Below are 25274 nucleotides of genomic sequence, written 5' to 3' on the forward strand. Positions count from 1 at the left end.
TGAGGTGTATTGACCTTGTTTATAACTGAGTTCTTTTAAGTCAGAACCTTGTGTAGTTATGTTGTGTTAAGTGGCTCTCTCATTCAGAAGGTTTCTGTGATGAATTAGAAGTCAGACCTTGTTCTCACTTACTAGGTCAAATGACTATGACTGACCTCCTTACCCACTACCTTTTAAAAAAATTACTTTTTTGAAAGGCTAACTCTGAAAGCTACAATTAATTGAACCACTGATACATACCCAGTGCTTCATAAGTGTAATTTAATCCTCACTATGATCCTAGAGGTAGGTATATTACTACCAGTTTATGAATATGGAAAAAGAGCAAGATCCAAAAATGATAAGTAATGTACCCTTCAAGAAGCTGGTAGGTGATAGTTGGACAGCACCTATAACACTCAACTGAAACCATTTGTTTTTTTTTTGTCTACCTACCCCCTAAAATATAATCTTGGTGGAGAAGTGTGTCTTTATCATAACAATATGACCAGGAAACTATCAGTGCTCAAGACAAAGGACACCTAATTAAATATTTTTTGAATGAATCAGTGTCTTTACAACTCCAAAATCCATATTCTTTCTACTATATTATGCTGCTTCTTAACCTCTTGAAAGTAGAACCTAGCTCTAGATTCCTTCATCAGTAATTTTGAAAATGAGAGATAATTTTTTTTTAAAGATTTTATTTATTCATTTGACAGACAGAGATCACAAGCAGGCAGAGAGGCAGGCAGAGAGAGAGGAAGGGTAGCAGGCTCCCTCCTGAGCAGAGAGCCCAATGCGGGGCTCGATCCAGGGATGCTGAGATCATGACCTGAGCCGAAGGCAGAGGCTTTAACACACTGAGCCACCCAGGTGCCCTGAGAGATAATTTTTATATTCTACATATTGAGGGCATCTATGTGGAAACAAATAAGTATATCTACTTTTAACCACATTATTTTAAACCTTATATTTTGTGATCTCACCTGACTTATACATCCTGTTTTCATAGTGCCTTCTGGTTTTATGATTAATGTTATCTTTTCATTATTTTTTGGCTTTAAGACTATCTTTTCTTATATTTCTTTCTTAGATGGCCAAGTGCGATGGCTGTAAACGACAGGGTAAGCTAAGTGAGTCCATTAAATGGCGAGGAAACATCAAGCATTTCTGTAACTTGTTTTGTGTCTTGGAGTTTTGTCATCGGCAAATTATGAATGACACTCTTTCACAAAATAAAGGTAAAATTAAACTTGTCTAACAGGATCATTATGTCAGTGCTAGGATATACTATTAGCACAGACAGTTGTAAATAATATAATAAAAACAAAATTTTACTGGATTCAAATAGCCTGGATTTCCTTAAATTTTTCCTCTAAGAATTCTTAAAGATTGCCCTTCAGGGAAGGTTAATCCTGATGCTTTTTGCTATTATAATCAAACACACCAAAGAATCAATAAATGTTATAATCACTAATTTTATAGAAAATTAGATTTGATTGCTTTTGGTTGAATTTATCTATACATAAGAGATAAATGTTATTCAGTTAACAAACTAGAAAAAAAATAGAAAATCAGGGCAAACAAATGGAGAGGATATAAGTATATATATAACATATATATACTATATATTAGTATAGTTTCTGTGACTGGCATAAGATTTGATCCAGAGCTTGCTTGTAGCCAAGGAAAAAGGAACCCACACATTAATTATATCAGGAAAAATAAAGTAGACCAGTTCTTCATAGGTAGCAAAGTTTTTTTAGCTAAGAATAAAATAATTTTGCAAGTAGGACAGCTAATATGGTCAAAATTTCCAGATGAATAGATACATTTGTGGCATGTTCTTAAAGTAGCTCCTTGAAGTAGTAGTTCTCTGAGTTAGGTTCAGAACATTTGGTATTATGCTCTTTAATCAAAGCCTGGAGTGCTGTTGAATTCATAGAATCCATGGGCTTTGTCTGGCCTTTGTCTGTCTTTGCAGTCTTATTGATTATTGCCTTAATCACGTATGCCACGTGCCAATCTTTTATGTTATCATCCATTCCCTAAGACCAGTCGGGTTAGTGGTAGAATTTTCATTTTATAATACGGGTTAGCAGAAAACCAGTGGATGGATAGGTGCCTCACCAACTTATTTATAAAAATTATTATGTTAAATTTTTATTGGAAGCAAGCTTAGGTGGAGGAGTTTTATATTCACTGATAGAAAAGGCCAGTTGATTCTGAAGCTAGTAGCTATATTTTTAGCTGTTAAGTAGCACTTGAAGTTTATAGTTTTAGAGAATCAGCCTGTCTTTAAGTCCTAATGAATGTTAATCTGACCAGAACCACTCTCTATACAGAGGTAGATGTTTGCACTGCTCCTTGAAAACTTAGTTGTTAAACAGGGTTTTGTGTGTGTGTGTGTGTGTGTGTGTGTGTGTGTGTGTAACCTTTTTGTTTATACTAGGTCTTACCTTTTTATTTTAATCAGTAAATATTTATAAGGCACCAAGTGCTTCAGTGGAGCTCTCTTCTGCAAGGAAAAATACAACACCAGTTATAACCAGTGTGGTGTCATTGGCAAAAATACCTCCTACCCAGCCTACAGGGAACACTAACAGTTTTTTAAAAGGTATGACCTGATATAAAGGCATTTGGTTAGACTGTAGAGGTGAGTGCTGTCTAGTCTAAGTAGCTCTTGTTGCTAATATTTATATTTATATTTCTATAAGGAAATATGCCCCTTTTTCTCAGAGAGAAGTGGGTACCAAGGAGGTTGGCCTGAGTAGGGAAGGAAATGGAATGTATAGTTTGTTTTTTTAAAGAACCTAAGTGGTTTTAATGTAGTTGCCTTTATCACTGGAGATTTTAGTACATCTGGATGAGATTAAGGTCCAAGAATCTTTCCTTTACCAAGCATCCCAGGTAATATTGATGCCCAGTTTCCTTGGACCATTTTTTGGTGAAATTCTGGACTAGACTCTGGCCCACCTTAGTAAGAGGAAAGTAATATCTTGGTCTCAGTGTTTACATCTGTATATTCTGGGGATAATGTATGTTTTAATTTACAACAGGTGCAGTTACTAAAGAGGCAGCAAAGATCATTGAAGATGTAAGTTTTATTGTTAATATTTTTCCTCATAATGCCACTTGTGTTTATTTTCATTTTGGGTGTAGCATTCCAATACGTACCTGAATATATTTCTATTTGCACCTTAGTCTTTAAAAAAAAGAGTGACTGGGACGCCTGGGTGGCTCAGTTGGTTAAGCAGCTGCCTTTGGCTCAGGTCATGACCCCAGCGTCCTGGGATCGAGTCCCACATCGGGCTCCTTGCTTGGCGGGGAGCCTGCTTCTCCCTCTGCCTCTGCCTGTGCTCGCTCACTCTCCCTCTCTCTCTCTGGCAAATAAATAAATAAAATCTTAAAAAAAAAAAAAAGTGACCTATTATGTACTATTTTTGTTTTGGGATCTTAAAGTTAAACCGTTAAGAAGAATGAGTTTCTGATTCATTTCATTGTTTTCGCTCCTTAATTTCTTTAAATATTTGTTATTTCCATCTGGTTCCTTATTTTTCTTATTTTTCTCTTTTACTACATTCAAGTATTTTTCTTTAAAACTTTAAAGTCTCTTGGGCGCCTGGGTGGCTCAGTCAAAGTGTCTGACTTTTGATTTCAGCTCAGGTCTTGCTTTTAGGGTTCAAGGCCTGTGTTGGTCTCCATGCTGGGTGTGGGGCCTACTTAAGAAAGAAAGAAAGAAAGAAAGAGAAAGAAAGTCTCTTGAAAAAGTTCAGTTTAGTGTTGTTTTATGCATCTTCAAATTATGTGAGGCTGAAAATAGTGCATAGTAAAAATACATTTAAATTCCCACTTTATGTCTCAGATTTGAAATATTGTGAAACTTTCCAAAATTAAAAAAAATATTTTGAAGAAATGCATAATTTCAAATCTGGCAGGCTGAAAGGATTGCAAACTATGTCATTGTTGTCTGTGTCTTGTTTTAGCAGGAAACAAAATTCCCATGATCCTTTATCAGTATCTTACGAACTTAATGTATCAGATTTTGGGTTAATGTTTTTGGTAACTGTTTTTGGCTGTTCTCTTAACGTTTGTTTTTTGTACAATTAAGAATATTTTTATATATCATATAATAATGTCATTCAAGTACATTAAGTAGTAGTGCTAGTGCTTAAAAGTGTGCCCCAAATTCAGTATCTTTGGAGGGGAAGTTAGATGTTCTAAAACCCTGTGATGAAGGCCAGGCCTCGGCTGTGAACCCCCATGCTGTTCATTTAGGAGAGTGAAACCTGCAGAATAGTAGAGATAATGCTCAAAAAACAAATGCATCAGTAAAGAAGGCACATCATTTAGTTTGCTTAAAAATATAACCATGCAAAAATAATGGAATAAATGGGAAGAAATGCCAGCAACACGGCTGCAAGATCAGTGCTGCCATAATGTGTCCCTAAGGCCAAGCCGTCGCTTGTGTTAAGGTATGAAGTGTTTTTGATGATTTGAAAGGGATTGAAAGTGAGACAAAAAGGTTTACTACAAGTCATGGTTGGCTTTCCAGTTTTAAAGCCTACCGAGGTTTTAAGAAAATAAAAATGAGGAGGCAAGATATATCTGCTAACAGAAGCTATCAGAAACATTTCAGCTTTATCATAACCTAAAGAGGCTTTAACTTGGAAGACAGCCTCACACCTAATAGAGAACCTGTGAAAGTGGTAAAGAAGGTACATTTGTGCAAAGTTGGTGAAAGGGATGTTGACATTTTGCTTGGGTTGTTCTCCATGGATTCATAAGGGAAAACTTGCTAGAATTAGGAAAACAGGGCCCCAGCAGTTAGCCCGGGCCTTCAGCACAACAGCCAACAGTGAAGTAACTGGCATATACTTTTGACCATATTCCAGCGACAGTTGCTAATATTAAAGGAAATGATCCAAATGTGGATTGCTGTTTCATGGTGGCAAGGTGAAAAATGGACAGTGTGTCTGCATATCAGGAAATCTTCAGTGATAAAAAAAATCTTATGTGAAAAAAAAGGAGAGAAAAGAACCAGCTACATTAGATCCATTCATTAGCAGAAGTCTTTCAAGGACTCAGACTAGCCTTCTCCCTGATAGGGAGAGAGCTTCTCTTAATTTGATACTTTTTAACTCTGTCCTTACTTGTGTTGTTCGAAGTTGTTAATGGTAACTAATAATTATTTTCAGGCAGAGTACTACATTGGTTAATGAAATACAGTTAACTTTGTATTTAGTATATTATGTATTATACATTATATTTTAAAATTATATAACCAATAAGTTGCTGTGTTACAGAATTAATAATTGTTATTAACCATTATAACCATATAATTAAGGTATTAATATACTACATTTTTACTATACTAATATACTATGCTTAATATGTTATTAGTATGTATTATAAAAGTATTCTATAGGCGCGCCTGGGTGGCTCAGTCATTTAAGCCACTGCCTTTTGCTCAGGTCATGATCCCGGGGTCCTGGGGTCAGATTCCGCATCTAGCTCTTTGCTTGGTGGGGAGCCTGCCTCTCCTTCTGTCTGCCACTCCCCATCTGTGCGCACTCTGTCTTCTCTGACAAATAAATAAAACTCTTCAAAATTAAAAAAAAAATGTCTGCCTTCTGCTCAGGTCATGATCTCAGGGTCCTGGGCTTGAGCCCCTTGTGGGGCTCCCTGCTTGGCCGGGGAGTCTGTTTGTCCCTCTCCCTCTGTCCTTCCTCACTGCTCCTGTATTCCATCTCTCTCTCTCAAATAAATAAATGAAATCTTTAAAAAAAATAAAAGCATTCTATATTGGCTGTAGATTTATGTATTCTGAGACTGCATCCCTCCTCTATATGTATGGGACAGTTAGTTTTGAATTAGTCGGGGTTTTCAGGAATTCATCTCTCATATTAAATATGACTGCCCTATATTCTTTCCCCTATATGGAGTACCTCTATAATTCACCAGTCATTTAATCTGTGTTATAGAATAGCTCTGATTAATATTTTCAGTTTACTCTATAGCAAGATATTAATAAATAATGTAGTACTCTTACAATGTTTAAAAACCTGATAGTTTAGAATCTTTTCTTTGTTTCTGTGGGACTTCAGTGTGAATCTCCTTCAAGTTATTTAAATAGTCTTAAATTTCAGGGAAAGGTGAGATACAGTACAGTACAAAGAAGAAAATCTGCAGAAGTCAGTAAACTTTCTATAAAGATCTAGGTAGTTAATGTTTTAGACTTTGCAGGACATACAGACTCTGTTGCAACTCCTCATCTCTGCCATTGTAGTGCAGAAGTAGCCACAGGCAGTCCATAAATGAGTAGTGAGTGGCTGTATTCCAATAAAATCATATTTACAGAAACAGGTGGTGGGCAGGACTTGGTCCACTCCATACTTTGCCAATTCCTGCTCTACTGTAGTCCTACCATTGAGAATTAACCATTGTTAGATTGGGCTTATTTGCTTAGTTATCTTTTTCTCTTATCTTTTTTTTTCTTTTAAAATATAAGTTTCTTGGGGTACCTGGGTGGCTCAGCCATTAAACATCTGCCTTTGGCTCAGGTCACGATCCCAGGGTCCTGGGATCCAGCCCTCCATCGGGCTCCCTGCTCAGCGGGAAGCCTGCTTCTCCCTCTCACACTCTCCTTGCTTGTGTTCCTTCTCTCGCTATCTCTCTCTGTCAAAAAAATAAATAAAATCTTTTTTTAAAAAGCAAGTTTCTTTTTAAAAGATTTGTTTATTTTAGGGAGAGAAAGCAAGAGCGCAGGGTGGGGGAAGCAGAGAAGGAGAGAGAGACTCTCAAGCAGTCTCACTGCTGAGTGATTCCATGACTCTGAGATCTTGACCTGAGCCAAAATCAAGAGTCAGAAGCTCAACCGACTGAGCCACCCAGCTGCCCCTAAGTTTTTTCCTTTAACTGAAGTATAATTGATGTACAGTATCCTATTAGTTTCAGGAGTTTTTCGGGACATCATAGTGATTTGGTGTTTTATACGTTACAAAATGATTCCCACAGTAAGTCTAGCTACCATCTGTCACCATACAAAGTGATTTCAGTATTATGTTGCTTATGCTGTATATTGAATCCGCATGGCTTATTGGTACCTGGAAGTTTGTATCTCTTAATCCCCTTTACCTGTTTCGCCTGCCCCCCCCCACCTCACCCTCTCTGATAACCAACAGTTTTCTTTATATATGAGTCTGTTTCTGTTTTGTTTTGTTTTTTAGTTCTATATACAAGTGAAAGAAATCCTGTGGTATTTGTCTTTCTCTGTTTGACTCATTTCACTTATTTGTCTTTCTCTGACTTATTTCACTTTGCATAATATCCTCTAGGTCCATCTGTGTTATTGCAAATGGCAAGATTCTCTGTTATGGCTGAGTTATTCCTCTGTGTGTGTGTGTGTGTGTATCACATCATCTTTATCCATTCATCTGTCAATGAACACTTAGGTTGCTTTCATATCTTGGCTATTGTAAATAATGTTGCAGTGAACTTTGGGGTGCATCTATGTCTTTACTTTGGTATTTTGGTTTTCTTCAGATAAATTCCCAGAAGTGGAATTGCTGGATCATATGGTAGTTCTATTTTTCATTTTTTGAGGAAACTCTATACCGTTTTCCACAGTGGCTACACTAGTATACATCTTTACCAACAGTGCATGAAGGTTTTTTCCGTACATCCTTGCCAACACTTGTAATTTTTTCTTTTTTGTAATATCTAATCTGGCAGGTTTGAGGTAATAAATCATTGTGGTTTTGATTTGTCTTTCCCTGAAGATGAATGGTGTTGATCATCTTTTCATGTGTCTGTTGACAATCTGTATGTCTTCTTTGGAAAAATGCTTATTGAAGTCCTCTGTGCATTTTGTAATTTGGTTGTTTATTTTTTTGATATTAAGTTGTGTGTTCTTCATATGTTTTGGATATTAATCCCTTATCAGATGCATGATTTGCAAATATTTTTTCCCTTTCAGTAGAATTCCTTTTCATTTTGTTGATCATTTTCTTCTCTGTGTAGAAGCTTTTTAATTTGATGTAATTCTATTTGTTTATTTTAGCTTTTGTTGCTTTTGCCAAAAAAATGTTGCTAATACTGATGTTAGATAGCTAACTTCCTGGGGTGCCCAGGTGGCTCAGTCGGTTGAGTGTCCAATTCTTGGTTTTGGGTCAGGTTGTGATCCCAGGGTCGTGAGATTGAGCCCTCTGTTGGGTTCCGTGCAGAGGAAGGAGTCTGCTTGAGAGATTCTCTCTCTCCCTCTCCCTTCCCCTGTTCCTTCCCCTGCTCATGCTCTCTCGCAAATAAATAAACTAAAAATGTTTCAAAATAGCTAACTTCCTATGTTTTCTTCTAGGAGTTTTATGGTTTCAGCTCTTACATTCAAGTCTTAATCCATTTCATATTTATTTTTCTATGTGGTGTGAGATAGTGGTCTGGTTTCATTATTGTGGTGCTTGAACTCACAGCCCTGAGATCAAGACCTAGCTGAGATTAAGAGACAGATGCTTAACCAACTGAGCTGTGTATTCTTGTCTCCTTTGATGTAGAGTAATTGACCATATATGGGCGGGTTTATTTCTGGGTTCTCTGTTCTATTCCATTTGATCTGTGTGTCTCTTTTCATGCCAGTACCATATTATTTTGGTTACTATAGCTTTGTAGTATAGTTTGAAATCAGGGAGTGTGATACTTTCAGCTTTGTTCTTCTTTTTCAAGGTTGCTTTGGCTAGTCGAGAACTTTGTGGTTTCGTACAAATTTTAAGATTCTTTGTTCTAGTTCTGTGAGAAATGTTGTTAGTATTTTGATGGGAATTGCATTGGATCTGTAGATTGCTTTGGGTAGTATGGGTGTTTTAACAATATTAATTCTTCCAACCCATGAGCATGGTATAGCTTTCCATTTATTTGTAGCTTCTTCAGTTTCTTTTATCATTGTCTTATAGTTTTCAGGGTACAGATCTTTTATCTCTTTGATTAAATTTATTCTTAGGTATTTTATTCTTTTTGATGCATATATAAGTGGGATTGTTTTTTAATTTTCTCTAATAGCTCATTATTAGTGTGTAGAAATATAACTGATTTCTGTATGTTAATTTTGTGTCCTGTGACTTTACTGAATTTGCTTATTAGTTTATTGATTGCTGTATAATAACACATTTTATTTAATCATTGCCCTATTGATGAACATTAGGTTGCTTCCAGTTTTTAACCTAAAAAATCTCTGCTACAATGAACATCCTTGCATATGTCTCCGTGTGCACATGTACAGTTGTTTGTCTAGTGTAGATATGAAAAAGTTGAATTTTGAAGTCAAAGAGTATTTGCATTTTTAGTTTCTAAAATGGCTATTTCAGTTTTTACCAGCAGCAGTTTATGATTGTACTCATTTCCCACAGCCTCACTATCATTTAATGTCAGATTTAAACTTCTATTTTGTCAATCTGTTTAGTAATATCTTACTGTCTTACTTTGCAGGTCACTAATTACTAGCATGTTTGCTTATATTTCTAAGTTTTTGAACATTTGAATTTTCTTTGAATTTCTTGTTACTAATTTTTCACTATTTTTATGTTGAAAAATTTTCCTTATTGATTTATAGAATTTCTTTATATACTCTGGATTTGCCCCCACCTCTTTCTACTCAATTTCACTGATACAAAAACATGCAGTAATACTTAATATCTATAAGAAAAATTCTTTAACAGCATAGACATCTGGCTATTGTCCTCTTTCTCTGCTCTCCATTTTAGAAAAACTTTAAGGGTGGCCTCTACTTACTGCCTCAATTCCCTTACCTGTTATCTTTCCTTAGCTCACGTAAGTCAGGCTTTGTCTGCACCATTCCACTGGAACTGCTCTTGTCAGGGTTGCTATCGGCCTTTATTTTGCAAATCCAATGGTCATTTTCAGTTCTCATTTTACCCATCCTTTCAGTAACATTTGATACAGTTGATCTTTCCTTTCTTCTTAAAATACCTTCTTCAATTTCCAGGTCAGCATACTTGTCCTTTTTCTTTTTCTTCTTCTTCTTCTTTTTTTTTTTTTTTTTAAAGATTTTATTTATTTGACATAGAGAGAGAGAGATCTCAAGTAGGCAGAGAGGCAGGCAGAGAGAGAGGGGGAAGCAGGACTCCCTGCTGAACAGAGAGCCTGATGCGAGGCTCGATCCCAGGACCCTGAGACCATGACCTGAGCTGAAGGCAGAAGCTTAGCCCTCTGAGTTACCCAGGCACCCCTATACTTGTCCTTTTTCTTAACATTATTCCCAGGGATTCAATACAGTCCTGTGGTTTTAAACACCATGTAGATGGTGGCTTACTCCTAGATTTATTTCTCTTGCCATGACCTCTGAGCTCCAGATTCATATATCCAGTTGCCTACTTGACATATACACTTAAATGATTAATAGCCATCTCAAATAATATGTCTAAATCAGAACACTTTTATTTTCCCTCAGAACACTTTTATTTTCCCTTCTAATGTTCCTTACTTCTTACCACTACAGTGCTACCTCCTTTGTCTGAGGCACCATCATCTTTTCTCTGCTACATTTCAGTGACTGTCTACTTGTCTTCCTGCTTCCATTCTTGCCCTTTGCATTTTTTCCTCCATATTGTTAGCAGAATGATCTTAAAGCAAATCAGATTGTGTCACTCCACTCCTTAAAACCTTCACTGAAATGCTGAAAAATAAGGGTAAAAAAGGGGGAGGAGCTAGTTTCCAAAACAATAGTAAAACTCTAAATTTTATAAAGGTAGGTAGTTAAAACAACTGATCCCAAAGCCATGAATAGACAGACACCTCAATAAAAAAGAAGTCCAGGGGATCCTGGGTGACTCAGTTGGTTGAGCATCCTGGGACTGAGACTCACATCAGGCTCCCTGCTCCAAGGGGAGTCTGCTTCTCTCTCTCCCTCTACCTGCCACTTCCCCTGTTTGTGCTCTCTCTCTCTCTGTCAGATAAACCAATAAGTAAATAAAATCTTAAAAAAAAAGAAGTCCAGAAATTAGACCTAAATATATATGCAAGTTTAGAAATAATAGAGATGGCATTTAGATCAGTAGGAGATTTAGATTATTCAGTAAATAGTGTTGTGACAATTGAGTGTACATATAGAAGAAAATGCAGTTAGATTTCTACCTTACAAGTTACACCAAAAGGAAGTCCAGATGGAGAAAATACTTAAATATAAAAAAATAATAAAGTAGGGAAAAATTCAGGAGAGAATTTAAATGCAGAAGTGGGGAGTCTTTCTAAATATGTCACATAACCCAGAAGCCGTAAAAGATTTTTTGAGGGAAATTAAGCTACATTTCAAAGTCAAAAGACGTGGAAAAAATTATAAGATTGCAATTAATGTCAGAAAAGGCTTTTTTTATATGTAAAGAGTTTCTATGAATCAATAAAAAGACCCAGCACCCATTAGGAAAATGGGCAAAACTATGATCCTTCAGTTTACAGACTATGAAATAAAAATTGTTCTTAAACATATGCAAATATATTCAACTTCAAAATTAGAGAAATGCCAGTTAGAACTACAATTTTATCAGATTGGCAAAGATAAAAATGATGGATAACACTGTTAAGGCATTTTTACATATTGTCAATAGCAGTTGGTAAAACTGCTACAGAGAGCAATTTAGTAAAACTTGTTAAAATTTAAAATGTAAATACCATATTACCAAGGAACTCCATTTTTAGGAATTTATCCTTCAGATATATTTCACACATTTATGAAATGAAGTATATACAGGGATGATTGCAGTAGCAATTGTTTGTAGTAGGAAAGGCTTGAAAACAACCAAATTGTTTCATCAGTAGTCAGAGTCACTGTGAGTTCATCCTGAGTTACTGTGTGAACTAGAAAAAAAAAAAATAGGCCTACATGGGTAGGGCCTGAAATATACCCCTCTTCTAGATCATACTTAAGTCACGTGGGCTGGTAAGTGGAGTTCCCTTCACAAGCATATGCAGCAGCTCTCTGGGAACTGTAGTTAAAATAAATATGCTATATCCATACAGTAGAATACTATGTGCTTAAAAAGAATGTGGTAGCTATATCTGTACATAGAGCAGTCTCATATATAATAAATGAAAAAGACAAAATGATACAGCATACTGCCATTTATATTTTAAACACACACACACACACACAAACCACATGTCTGTACATATGTATAGAAAGCTCTGGAAGGCAGGCAGTAAATAGATAATACGGGTTGCCTCTGAGGAGAACTGAATGACCAAGGCAGAATTTTAAGAGGGGAAATTACTGTTTTTTCATTGTTTCGTGTTTAAATCTTTGAATTTTATGTCATATGTTACAGTGCTCATTCAAAAAATACACATAGAAGGTCTTTCTAAAAAGATATTATGTATTTATTTGACTGACAGAGATCACAAGTAGGCAGAGGCAGGCAGAGAGAGAGGAGGGGAAGCAGGCTCCCTGCTGAGCAGAGACGCCCCCCCCATGCGATGCGGGGCTCCATCCCAGGACCCTGGGATCATGACCTGAGCTGAAGGCAGGGGCTTTAGTTCACTGAGCCACCCAGGCACCCCATCACATAGAAATTTTTTAAAAGCTAGAGGAAAACAGGGCACAAGACAGGAGTAGATAGTTCGCAGAAGAGGAATAACTAGTAATGCTTAAACATGCAAAATACCTAACCACACTACTGTTAGGTAATTTTTCATTTCTTGAGAAATAGCAAAAAGTTTCATAGTACTGTGTTAACTAGAGTGTTAAGAAACAGGCTCACATATATTGCTGAAGGTCATATAATTTGATATAATATGCCTCTGTGGAAAGCAGTTTGGCTGTACCATCATAATTAAAATCTTCTGACCCACCAAACCGCACTTAGAATACCTTATTCTATAAATATACTAGCACATGAAGGATTAATTTATATGTAGGGATATTTATTATAGCGTTCTTTGTAATAGCAAATATTTTTAACATTCCCTGTTGAGCTGCAGAGACTCTTCTGGTTACCTGTGGTACATTCAGTGTATAAAGCTGCTCCTAGGGCAGCTTTATACAAAGTTATGTAAATATACCTCTATGATAGCTTGCTGTAAGCACAGTGCATATTATCCCTGATAATATGCTGCCAGTTTGTAGTCAGAAGCAACTTACTTTATTACAGGGAGCATCTCTAGAAGGATGTGTAAGAAACTGGGGACAACGGGGGACGCCTGGGTGGCTCAGTTGGTTAAGCAGCTGCCTTCAGCTCAGGTCATGATCCCAGCGTCCTGGGATCGAGTCCCACATCGGGCTCCTTGCTTGGTGGGGAGCCTGCTTCTCCCTCTGCCTCTGCCTATGCTCGCTCACTCTCTCTCCCACTCTCTCTCTGACAAATAAATAAATAAATAAATAAATAAAAAAGAAACTGGGGACAACGGTTGTGTTCAAGTTTGAGTCTGGATAGAGAAGACAGACAGATGGAAAACTTAATTTTCATGTATATACTTAAAAAAAAAAGATATTCATCTGAGAGCACACAGGGAGAGGGGTGGCAGAGGGAGAGGAGTCTTTTTTCTTTTTCTTTTTTTTTTCAGGATTTTATTTATTTATCAGAGAGTGAGCAAGAGCAAGGAGCCCATTGTGGGACTCGATTCTAAGCCCCTGGGATCATGACCTGAGCCAAAGGCAGACACTTAAGTGACTGAGCCCCCCAGGCATGCCAGGGAGAAGAAGTCTTAAGCAGACTCTGCTCTGATCATGGAGCCCGAGGCAGGGCTCAGTGTCACCACCCCAAGATCACTACCTGAGCTGAAACCAAGAATTGGAGGCTCAACCCACTGCACCACCCAGGTGTCCCTTCATGTATATGTTTTTATACCTTTGCTGTTATTACATAATTCAAAATTATTACATCTGTTGCCTATTTAAAAAGTAAATGTAGGGGCACCTTCTCTTAAAGGTGAAGCGTCTGCCTTTGGCTCAGGTCATGATCCCAGGGTGCTGGGATTGAGCTCCTCATCAGCCGCCCTGCTCAGTGGGGACTCTGCTTCTCCCTCTGCCTCTGCTTTTGCTCTTGCTCTCAAATAAATACATAAAATCTTAGGAAAAAAAAAAGTTAACGTAAATAAAATCTGCAGTGGCTTGCCTTCACATTTAAAATACAGTCCTAATTTCTTGTTTTTAAAACCAGGACCTTCCAGATCCTATATAATTTGGCTTCTGCCTCCTTCACACATTTCATTCTAGCCCCTGCTTACTTTATTTCAGCTTTATACTCATCTCTCTTCCTAAAACATGCTAAACTCTTTCCCAGTTGACGGCGTTTGCATCTATAATCCCACTGCCTGGAGTCCTCTGACTTCAGGCCTTTGCGTGGTTTGCTCTTTTGAGTGTTCAGAAGATCTCTGCTCAGATGTTTCTTCCAAAAATACCTCTCCTCAGCACCATCAGTCTCCATTCCCTTATCCCGGTTTCTTTCTTTCTTTCATAGCACTTATCACTACCTGAAATTATAGTTGTATATTTGCTTTACTTGTTTATCTTCTGTGTCTCCCTACAGAATGTAGAGCCCATAAAAGCAGGACTTTCTTTGTCTTGTTTTTTTTTGCTGTATCCCTAGGGTTTACAAGAGTGCCTAGTTTACAGTAAACATTCTGTAAATATTTACTGAATGGAAAGCATGTTTTCAGTACATTCTCCAACTCTGTTGCTTATCCTTCAACTTTCTTGTATAAAGACCTTCTTTGAAAAAAAAAAATCAAGGTAGTCAAATGTATTAGTTTTTTCTATTTTGTTTTTAACTCTTTTGTGTTTTGTTTAAGAATACCTTCTCCTTGGGGTGTCTGGCTGGCTGGTCAGTAGAGCATACAACTCTTGATCTTGGGGCTGTAGGTTGGAGACCCATGTTGGGTGAACAGATTACTTAAAAAAAAAAATCTTTAAAAAGAGAATACCTTCTCCTTGTTCTGGTTGTTTGAAAGTTCTCCAGTGATTTGGTTTGATTTATTTTTAAGGTTTAAAAAATATTTAGTCTCTTCTCCCAATGTAGGGCTCAAACTCAACCCCAAGATCAAGAGTCACATGCTCTGCTGACTGAGGCAGCCAGGTGCCCCTTTCCAGTGATTTTAAAGTTTTATTTATTTATTTTTTAATGTTGAGGTCTTTAATCAATATGGAATATATTTTTGCATATGTCTTGAGATTGGATCTGATTTTTCTGAATTGCCAGTTGTCCTAATCAGCAAAGATTGTTTTCACTGTTTTGATTGTCCTTACTATAGGCAGAGTTTTTTTTTAAATTAATAAATGGAACAGATACTGATTAGAAGAATTAGGAATAAGTGTATATTTTCTAAAGTAACTTCTTCACTGCAACTGCTCTTTCAGAGGAATTATATTTCTTTTGTTCTGTGCTACCTTTCAATTGATACAATTCAATTGGTACTAAAAAACATCTCTTTGGTTTCTGAATTTTTTAACTAGGGAATCACGCAGACAGATGCCTTGAAACTTCTATCTTCCCAGTCTTCCAGGCTTTTAAAAAACAAAGCAGTGTTGTGCAAGCCTGTCACACAGACCAAAGCCACCTCTTGCAAACCACATATACAACACAAGGAATGTCAGACAGGTATGTATCCTTATACTTTTCATATGTAGAAAGTTATTCTGTTTTGTTTGTTTTTGTTTTTTTAATAAAGGCAAAGAGAATCATTTACAGTTTCTTAAATGTGAAAACATTTGTTCTTGGATCATAGACTTTGAAAATCTAATTTATTCCTTTTATAATTATTTTCATTAACGCTAATAACTACCAAATTGAGTCCATCTGCACAAACAACATTTTGTGTAGAGTGAACAAACATCTCCTCTGTGTGTGTACTGCTGTTTTTCAAATGTACAAATTATTATAACTACGAAGATACATATTTATATAAAAGCATTAGTGATTTTATTTTATTTTTTTTAAAGATTTTATTTATTTATTTGACAGAGAGAGAGAGATCACAAGTAGGAAGAGAGGCAGGCAGAGAGAGGAGGAAGCAGGCTCCCCTCCGAGCAGAGAGCCTGATGCGGGGCTCGATCCCAGGACCCTGGGACCATGACCCGAGCCGAAGGCAGAGGCTTTAACCCGCTGAGCCACCCAGGCGCCCCAGCATTAGTGATTTTAAAGAAAAGCATTAGTAATTTAACCTTAGTTCTCTTTTTAAAAACACTGGAAGTTGATTTGTCATTTACTAAAAGTATAACTATGTGTCTGAGGTACTGGTGATCAGGAAAATTATTTTAATTCATACTTGGAATGGTTGTAAACTATTGCCCCAGTCCATGTTAACTGCCACTACCTTTATATTTTCAGTTAGTTCTGTAGCCTACTCTGCCCGAAGCACTTTTTAATTTTTGTTTTTAGTAATAATTTTACTACCCAGAATATACTGTATTTAAAAGCATAGTCTGTCAACACATAATCATGAGTTTTGATGTAGGGTGCCTTTGTTTTGGTAGGAATCAAGGAGAATCCTGTTTTCTTTCCAGAGTAAATTTGATTGCTTTATATTCCTGTTAAAATGGTGTACTCTTTGTGTACACGAATTTATATTGTATGCACATTCACATGTGGAAGGCATATGTGGGTGGTTACACATTTTTTTAAAATTTCTAGATTAAATATTGGATTGTTTAAAATAAACTGTTGTGAACTACTTTTTCATTTGACAACATTCCATACCAATATAGATTTAAATATACATTGAGATTCTTAACGGATGCATAGATTGCAACATATCTATCCCTTAAGATTGGACATTGAGATTGCTTTTAGTTATTTAATATTATAAACAGTTTTAAGTTGTGTAAATGGTTTTTTGTTCACTTGACTAATTATGTCTTTAGGATAGATCCTAAGTAGTAGAATTTCAGATTCAAAAGCTATCACAGATTTTTAAGGCTTTTTTCAACAAAACTGAAAAATTACATCAGCTTTTGAAAACACCCATTTCTCTTTACCCTCATTGACACTGGGTATTCTAACAATTAACCTTTATTTTTTCCCTCAACTTTAATTTGGAAAAATTTCAGAATTCAGAAAGATTGAAAATACGGCACAATGAATATTAGTATATCAGTATCTTCATCTTGATTCACCAGATTTAACTTTTTGAAACATTTGTTTTCCTTTTTTTCTGAAAATTTAAAAAGTAAAATAATTTGTTCTTAATTTGATGTATCCTGTGGACTTCAGCCCTAATTCCAGTAATCTATTGAATACATAGCATTGCTAGTTCATGTACTACAGCCTACAGTTTTGCTTTAGTTAGTGGCCAAGTTTTGGGCAAGGAGAAATTCAGTTTTTAATGGCACCATGGAAGTATTAGGGTTTGGGTTTCAACTTTAGTGTATTCCTTTGACAAATATAAATAGTAATAAAATATAAATTTTAAATGTGTAGGAGAAGGCATAAAGAATATGGCTTATTTCTTTTTGAAAATAATAGTGATTCACATATTTCATGCAGATTTCCCTATGCCTAATGAGAAACATGATGCGGAACTTGAGTCTCCACCTGCAAAGAAAAAAAGAATAGGTTTTTTCCAGACTTATGATGCGGAATATTTAAAAGTTGGTTTTATTATCTGTCCAGGATCAAAAGAAAGTTCACCAAGGCCACAGTGTGTCATTTGTGGAGAAATTTTATCCACTGAAAACATGAAACCAGCAAATCTTTCTCATCATTTGAAGACAAAACATTCAGAATTAGAAAACAAACCGATAGATTTTTTTGAACAAAAATCTCTTGAAATGGAATGTCAAAATAGTTCTTTAAAAAAGTGTTTACTAGTTGAAAAGTCACTTGTGAAAGCTTCTTATTTAATTGCTTTTCAAATTGCTGCCAGCAAGAAGCCGTTCTCCATTGCTGAAGAATTAATTAAACCATATTTAGTAGAGATGTGTTCAGAAGTTTTGGGTTCGAGTGCAGGAGACAAAATGAAAACCATTCCTCTTTCTAATAATACGATTGGACACAGGATTGATGAACTTTCTGCAGACATTGAAGATCAGCTAATTCAAAAAGTCAGAAAGTCCAAGTGGTTTGCCCTTCAGGTAGATGAATCATCAGAAATCTCAAATATCACCCTTCTTTTGTGCTATATTCGTTTCATTGATTATGATTGCAGTGATATAAAGGAAGAATTACTATGTTGCATTGAAATGCCTTCTCAAATAACTGGATTTGAAATATTTGAACTAATAAATAAATACATTGACAGTAAATCTCTGAATTGGAAACATTGTGTTGGTCTCTGTACAGATGGGGCTGCAAGCATGACTGGCAGGTGTTCTGGTTTCAGAGCGAAAATTCAAGAAATGGCCACGAATACAGTGGCATTTACACACTGTTTTATTCACCGTGAACATTTAGCAGCAGCAAAGTTGTCTCCATGCTTACATGAAATTCTTTTACAGTCAGCACAAATTTTAAGTTTTATAAAGAGCAATGCATTGAATTCACGAATGTTAACAATTTTGTGTGAAGAAATGGGGTCTGAGCATATGAATTTACCACTTCATGCTGAAGTACGCTGGATATCGAGAGGGAGAATTTTAACAAGATTATTTGAATTACGACATGAAATTGAAATTTTTTTAAACCAAAAGCATTCCGATTTGGCTAAGTATTTTCTTGATGAGGAATGGGTTGCAAAGCTGGCCTATTTATCAGATATTTTTTCACTTATAAATGAACTCAATTCAAGTCTTCAGGGAACTATGACTACCCTCTTCAATTTGTATAATAAAATGGATATATTTAAAGAAAAGTTAAAAATGTGGTTGAAGCGTGCACAAGAGAATGATTATGACATGTTCCCTTCATTTTCCGAATTCTTAAACTCATCAGACTTAAATATGAGAGGCATTGCAAGCATTATTTCTGAGCACCTGGAAGGACTTTCTCAAATGTTCCACGACTGTTATCCACCAGAAGAAGATTTGCGTTCAGGAAATTTGTGGATAATTAAACCTTTTATGAATCACCAAAAGAGTAATCTCACGGACTTCGAAGAAGAAAAACTAGTACAGTTATCTTCAGATTTGGAATTACAATCAGTATTTAAATCAATGTCTGTAACTCAGTTTTGGGTAAATGCAAAGACATGTTACCCAGAACTCCATGAAAAGGCAATGAAGTTTTTGTTGCCCTTTTCAACTATTTATTTATGTGATGCTACATTTTCCGCTCTGACGGAATCAAAACAAAGAAATCTATTGGTTTCTGGTCCTGCTCTAAGACTTGCAGTCACATCTTTAATTCCAAGGATAGAAAAATTAGTAAAGGAGAAAGAATAGTAACATGGCTATTGCTTATTACCACAGTCTATAAAATTTTGTGTTAAATTTTGTATAAGTACCCTAAAATATAATTTCCTAATGTGGATATGTGCTTTCAGTGATTAAATAAGCATTGTAATATTTTTTCTTTTTGTTGAGGAATTTAATAATTATGCATTTATAAATAGTTATATATAATTTTATTAGTCCAAGGTAGCAAATTTAGCTATTTGATTGATTGATTGGATAATCTGGATTAGGGACAAAAATGAGGGTAACAAAAGGCATTTATAATGTCTTGGCACACCTGGATGTTAAAACCTCTTGGCCTTTAGAAGCACATGGGCTATTGCAGTCTTCAGCCAGGCAGCCCTGTTGTGGGGAGTTACAAAACTCAGATTCAAGCTGCTTGGCCAACCAGAAATGGAAGCAGCAGGAGAATTTGAGGCCCCTTTTAGGGGTCTCTCTGGCCCTATCCACAGGGCTGGGCAAATGTTTTCTATAAAAGGCCAGATAGTCAATATTTTAGGTTTTGCAGGCCATACGGTGTCAACTACTCAGTTCTGCGGTTGCAGCCCAAAAGCATCTGTATGCAGTACACAAACAAGTGTGGCTGTTTCAGTACAACTTTTTATTTATGAGCATTGAAATAATATAGTTTTCATGTGTCATGAGAGCTGCCTTTAAACTTTTTTGTATCATTAAAAAATGTAAACATTGTTAGCTGAGGATGGGGAGGGAGTGAAAAAACCAGACAGCTGACTTAATCTGGCCCACCGTTTGTCCATCTGGGTCTAGACAGATCTCCAGGTAATAGCAGATGGGCCAGGAGTGGCCTGTAGGGTTTTGTTCAGTGGAAGTCTCTCTTCCCGCAGCTGCAAGTGTCTGAGTTTTCAAACACTTTTCACAAGTATTTTATTGTGTATTTTACACAAAGATAGGAAAGAACAATTTATAGCCACTTGTTACTGGTTTATTACTAATGATTCCATAACTTAAAACTTCCGTGTGCCAGGCATTGTGCTAGCCCTGTTCTTCAGAAAGAAGAGGCTCATCTGCCTTCACAGATGCAGACACTGAGGCCCATGGAGGTTAGGTGTCAGCTGGCTCAGACAGGAAGGAAATCCCGGTCTTCTGCGAGGCACGTGCAGATCGTCCTGTTGGACTGACTCTGTACTGGTTGGGAGACAAGAGACTCTGAATTCAAAGGGGCCCGTTTAGTCAGTTGAGCCAGTGGGCCTCAGTGTCCCCATCTGTGAGATGGGACTGCCGCGCCAGAAAAGAGGGTGGCAACAGCCTCGGGAGGCGAGGAGCCGGAGGCCCTGGCGCGGGGCTTCTGCCCGCCCTGGGGAGGAAAGAACCGAGCGGGCAGCAGGGGGCGGGTTCGTCCGGCCCTACCTTGCCTTGCCCAGCCCAGCCCAGCCCAGCCCTGCCCTCCCTGCCGCGTCCTCTTCCCTCTAGTCGCTCCCGCAGGGCCTGGGCGGCCATGGCGCTCGGGCTCGCGGCTCTGCGCGTCCTGCTGGGCGGCTTCTTCGCACTAACGGGGGCAGCCAAGCTTTCGGAGCAGATCTCGGCTCCCGTGTCCCAGCAGATGGTGAGCGGCGGGGCGTGGGCGGCGGGCGGAGGGACGCGGGGGCGGCCGCGCGGCGGCGGGTGCTGCGTCCCCCGCAGTTACCCCGGCCCTGGCCCCGGCGCCCGGCCAGTCTCCGGCCCGTCTGCCCGCCTGCCCGAGCCGGTGCCCGGCGGACCCGCCTGCCTTCCGGCGAGACGGCGCTGAGCGGGGGGGAGAGCACGTCCACTTAGACGGGGGCGCCTTCCTAGAGTGCTCCTCGGAGTCCTCTGGCTCTTGCCTAGACGGAAGGGGCGGGGCAGATCTTCCAGCAGAGCCCTGGGGGCCCCCGCGCAAACCTAGGGCGGGAAGAGGAATGCGTCCGAACCCTGTGGGTGGAAGATAGAATGCAGCGGGGGACCCAGCACCCTCTCCGTCCCCTTCTCCTCCTTCGCTTGCCTGCGTTCTTGGGAGGGTCGTGAGGAACGGGTTTAGTATTTATTATTCCCCGCTTGATGGAGTAGGAAAGTCGCCCTGAAGGTGAAGTGTATCTATCTGCTAAAGGTTACACAGCTAGTCAAGACACAGGAGCCAATCTAGGTGCTCTCCTGAATCAGAATCTGGAGAGCTCTTACCATGGAGGCGGAGAGGAACGTCTACAAGTCCTCCTTCTGTCTCCTGGCTAGTTCCAGACTCCTGAGAAGCTTTCTTGTGGTTATGCCCACCAGTCTCTCCAGCCTCTCAAAAAAGCAGACTTGGACACCCCTGCAGCCTCCCTCTCCCAGGCCTGGGTTCTGCCCTTCCTTCCTGGTTTAGGGTGGTGGATTTTTTGGGGAAGTACATCCCCAGAGCCAGACAGCTTAAAGTTTCTTCGTTGTAGCAGAGTAGGGAAGGTAGAGCTGAGGTGGGGAGTAAGGGTGCAGGAAAAGGTAGCAGGCCTGCGGGTGGTTGTCATATGCCCCAGATCAGAGCCTGACTCAGCACGATGAGCCTCTTTGAGCTCCTTAACTGCTCAGTGTCTACTGCAGTGGGATCCAGGCCCAGCATACCATATTCAGAGTGGAATCTGTTGAATAAGCAACAATTAACCTTTCATGCTCTCCCCAGCCTCCCAATATTCCCGTCATAGTATCCTCAAGAAAATCGGGCTAGGCAGCAAGAAGGAGAAGCTGTGGCATGCCTAACTTCCTGGTCTTGGAATTTGGGGCTGGGGTCTAGTCCAGTGAGAGTCTGGTGAGAAAACCAGTCCTCCTCTGCACCACCATCCGGCCCTTCTCCTTGGAGCGTAAAGCCTGTTTCCTGATTCGAAAGTTCAGTCCTTCAGGGAGGCCCTCTCCTTTCCAGACTGGCCTAGCCCTGGGCCTGACCTAGCACGGTAGCTCCTTTGTTGGGGGAGTTGAGGATGCAGACACAGAAGGCCCCCATGGAGTGCCCAGGTGGTGGACCCTTGAGTGTGGCTGACAGGCATTCCCTGCCGTCCCTAGAAAGCCCTGTTTGTGCAGTTCGCTGAGGTATTCCCGTTGAAGGTGTTCGGCTACCAGCCGGATCCCATGAGCTACCAAGAGGCTGTGGGCTGGCTCGAACTGCTGGCTGGGCTGCTGCTGGTCCTGGGCCCACCGATGCTGCAAGAGATCAGTAACTTGCTTTTGACCGTGCTCATGATGGGTAAGGGGGTGCAACTGTGCTGGGGAAATGGGGACTTCTGGCAGAGTGTAATAGAAGATCTGGCTGTTCCCTTTACTGTTGTCACCTTTCTTTTTTTTCTGGAACCAGGAACACTCCCTGCTCTACTATAGTTTCCATGGTCTTTAGACTAGGACAGGTGCTTTTTAAACTTAATATACTATAACATGATTCTATCTCAAACATACTTCCTACCTCACTGATTCAGTTGGCTGCAGGCTATCCCCATGGTAAGGATGTCTTGTAACTTAAAAGCCCCTACCCCTCTCTCCTCACCCCTACCCTTTGAGGCAAGGGGATGAAGTAGCAGCTGCCGTGGAGTTATGTGTCTGGCAGGTGGGAACAGAGAGCAAGGAAGCTGGGGCCCCTGAACAGAAAGGCAGAGTATTTCCCTGTGACAGGCAGTTCTAGAGGAACCCCTCCCAGCAGCTCTGCTCACACGAACTGCTGATGTACAATGACAGCTGCTGCTTCAAAGGTCAGATATCTTCAGCCTTGTCTGTATCCCCTGGTCTCGTGTCACCATTGCTGTCACCACGGCCACCCCTTTCCCAGGCCTTCTTTCCATCTCTGGAGCTTTCCTCATCTTCAGATCTTTCCCATATCTCCACCACTAACCCCTGGGCTGCCTCCTCTCCAGTAGGATTAAGAAGGGAGAAGGATCAGAAGTCGTTCTAAAAGGCCCATCTACCTACCTCCCCGTCCTACTTGGCAGGCTTGTTCCTCTTTCTTTCTTGCCCTCTGAGAGTGGCTACATTAGTTTAAGGGGCCTCTGATTCTTGGTTCTGTTCTCTTCTGGAGGCCAGAGAGATGAGTGCAGCTAGTTTAGGGTGTGTGTGTGTGTCTGTGTGTGTGTTGGGGGGTGGGGGTATTGAATGGGAGGGTTTGAGCTAAAGTGGGTCAGGGAGCCTCAGGGACCTCACTTTCCATTCCAGGGGCTATCTTCACTTTGGCATCTCTGAAAGAGTCACCGAACACCTACATCCCAGCTATCATCTGCCTGGGGCTCCTGCTGCTGCTGGATATCTGCCAGCTCTGAGTCCAGACTAAGAAGGTGATCAGACCCACCAGGAAGAAGACTCTTCCGAGTGCATCCAAAGGATCCTAGGAGTCCAGGGCCTCTTGCCTCTTCATGCCATGTCACTGTCAGGGCAGGAACATGGTGAAACACACAGTCTACTGCCTTGTTACCAGTACGTCTGGGGTTGGCCGGTGTAGAAGTAGACATCTTACCTACCTGACCCTGCTTTCTGTCTTGGACATTTACTGCTCTTTTTTAAAGGATATGTGTTAAACATACTAACATTCCTCATGTCATGTGAAAATTGAAAATAAAGAGAAAAGCAATTTAAATTACCCCAGATTTTAATGATGCACCAAAATAACTACTATTAATTCCTTTTAGTAACTGTACCACTTTATACAGATATTTCTTTATACAGATATTTTTTAATGAAAATGAGACAATATAAATTATTACCTGCTTTTCAAAACTCATATACTGTAACATGATTCCAAGTCTGTTTTACCTCCTTGCTGTTAATGGGTGTATAGTATTCCACCGTAAGGATGTACTGTAATGTATTTACTCAAGGCCCCACTGAGGAACATTTAGATTGTCCCCGTGTTTTGCTGTTGCACACTTAACAGTAAACTTTTGCATACTTACTGTCTTTCCATAGAAGTGGAGAGAGAGGATGGGGAGAGGCAGAGGGAGAGACAGAATCTTAAGCAGGCTCCATCCCCTGCAAGGAGTCCAGCAGGGGGCTTGATCTCGTGACCCTGAGATCACTACCTGAGCGGAAATCAAGAGTTGGCCGTAGGATGCCTGGGTGGCTCAGTTGGTTAAGCATCTGCCTTCGGCTCAGGTCATGATCCCAGGGTCCTGGGATGGAGTCCTGCATTGGGCTCCCTGGTCATCAGGGAGCCTGCTTCTGCCTCTGCCTGCTGTTCCCCCTGCTTGTGCTCTGTCTCTGACAAATAAATAAATAAAATCTTAAAAAAAAAAAAAAAAGACAAAAGGAGTTGGATGCTCAATGGATTCAGGCACCCAGCCACCCCTAGATTTATCCCCCTTTTTTTGCTATTGTAAATGTCATAGTAAATCACCTTTGCATACTTACTGTCTTTCCCTAGAAGAGAGGGTGCTGCTTCAAAAGGCACTCACTTTTGTAAAATTTTTATGAAATCATTATAATTTACACATTTAGTATGGCGGACTCTTCTGCCTGGGTTCTTAAGCCACATGAGATACTCCTTCCTAGTCTTTTACCTTGTGCACCTTAGGCGTGCAGAGCTAACAAAGATGAGCACAGAGTCATCGTTTTACAGGCTCTAAAACTGCCAGCCTTTGGTAGCGTGGTAGAGCAACTGGTGTGCTTCCTGAATATCGACATGGAGGCAGAGGACTCCCAACTCCAAGGGATGCCACATGGTAAAGTGCTTGGAGCCTGGGATGAATCCCAGAGATCCTAGGGGATCAGAACCAGGTGTGTGTGTGTGTGTGAATTATTGAGGGAAAGTGACCATGTTAGAGTCCCTACTCTCATATCGTCAACTATCTTCACCTTACTAGGGGCCTTTTGGAAAGTGATAAATGCCTCCCATAATGGAAGATAGGAAAAGAGTTTATTTATGCAACTCCTCTAGCCATCAGCACACAGATCATTTTGGAGGTAGGGACAATGGCTTTTGGGAGCCCACAGGAGTGAAGTCTGTACGTTAGTCCATTTCATCTGCACTACAGAATGGTAATTTCCGCTCTGT

General features: G+C 39.4%; 2 protein-coding genes across 4 annotated transcripts in view; both read left to right on the forward strand.

Moving 5' to 3' along the window:
- Positions 1-19422, forward strand: part of ZMYM6 (zinc finger MYM-type containing 6) — a 42085-nt gene extending 22663 nt beyond the window's left edge. For all 3 annotated transcript variants that reach the window (XM_080802915.1, XM_080802916.1, XM_080802914.1), the window contains 5 exons: positions 1076-1223; positions 2459-2599; positions 3042-3079; positions 15434-15578; positions 17463-19422. In XM_080802915.1, coding sequence (XP_080659041.1) covers positions 1076-1223; positions 2459-2599; positions 3042-3079; positions 15434-15578; positions 17463-19294 — 2304 coding nt within the window. In that variant the 3' untranslated portion in view covers positions 19295-19422. The remainder of the gene's footprint in view (positions 1-1075; positions 1224-2458; positions 2600-3041; positions 3080-15433; positions 15579-17462) is intronic.
- Positions 19423-20662: 1240 nt separating this feature from the next.
- On the forward strand, positions 20663-24486 carry TMEM35B (transmembrane protein 35B). The gene is made up of 3 exons (XM_080801906.1): positions 20663-20870; positions 22310-22490; positions 23444-24486. Exons 1-3 carry the CDS (start codon positions 20763-20765, stop codon positions 23545-23547), a joined length of 393 nt encoding a protein of 130 aa, XP_080658032.1. The 5' UTR covers positions 20663-20762; the 3' UTR covers positions 23548-24486.
- Positions 24487-25274: the final 788 nt, after the last annotated feature.

This window comes from Martes martes (assembly GCF_963455335.1).
Source record: "Martes martes genome assembly, chromosome: 4".
Taxonomy (NCBI): domain Eukaryota; kingdom Metazoa; phylum Chordata; class Mammalia; order Carnivora; family Mustelidae; genus Martes; species Martes martes.

Coding starts and splice junctions, on each gene's coding strand:
- TMEM35B (XM_080801906.1), top strand. CDS start 20,763: ATGGCGCTCGGGCTCGCGGCTCTGCGCGTCCTGCTGGGCGGCTTCTTC. Junction 20,871..22,309: donor CTCCCGTGTCCCAGCAGATG/GTGAGCGGCGGG, acceptor TGCCGTCCCTAG/AAAGCCCTGTTTGTGCAGTT. Junction 22,491..23,443: donor TTTGACCGTGCTCATGATGG/GTAAGGGGGTGC, acceptor TTTCCATTCCAG/GGGCTATCTTCACTTTGGCA.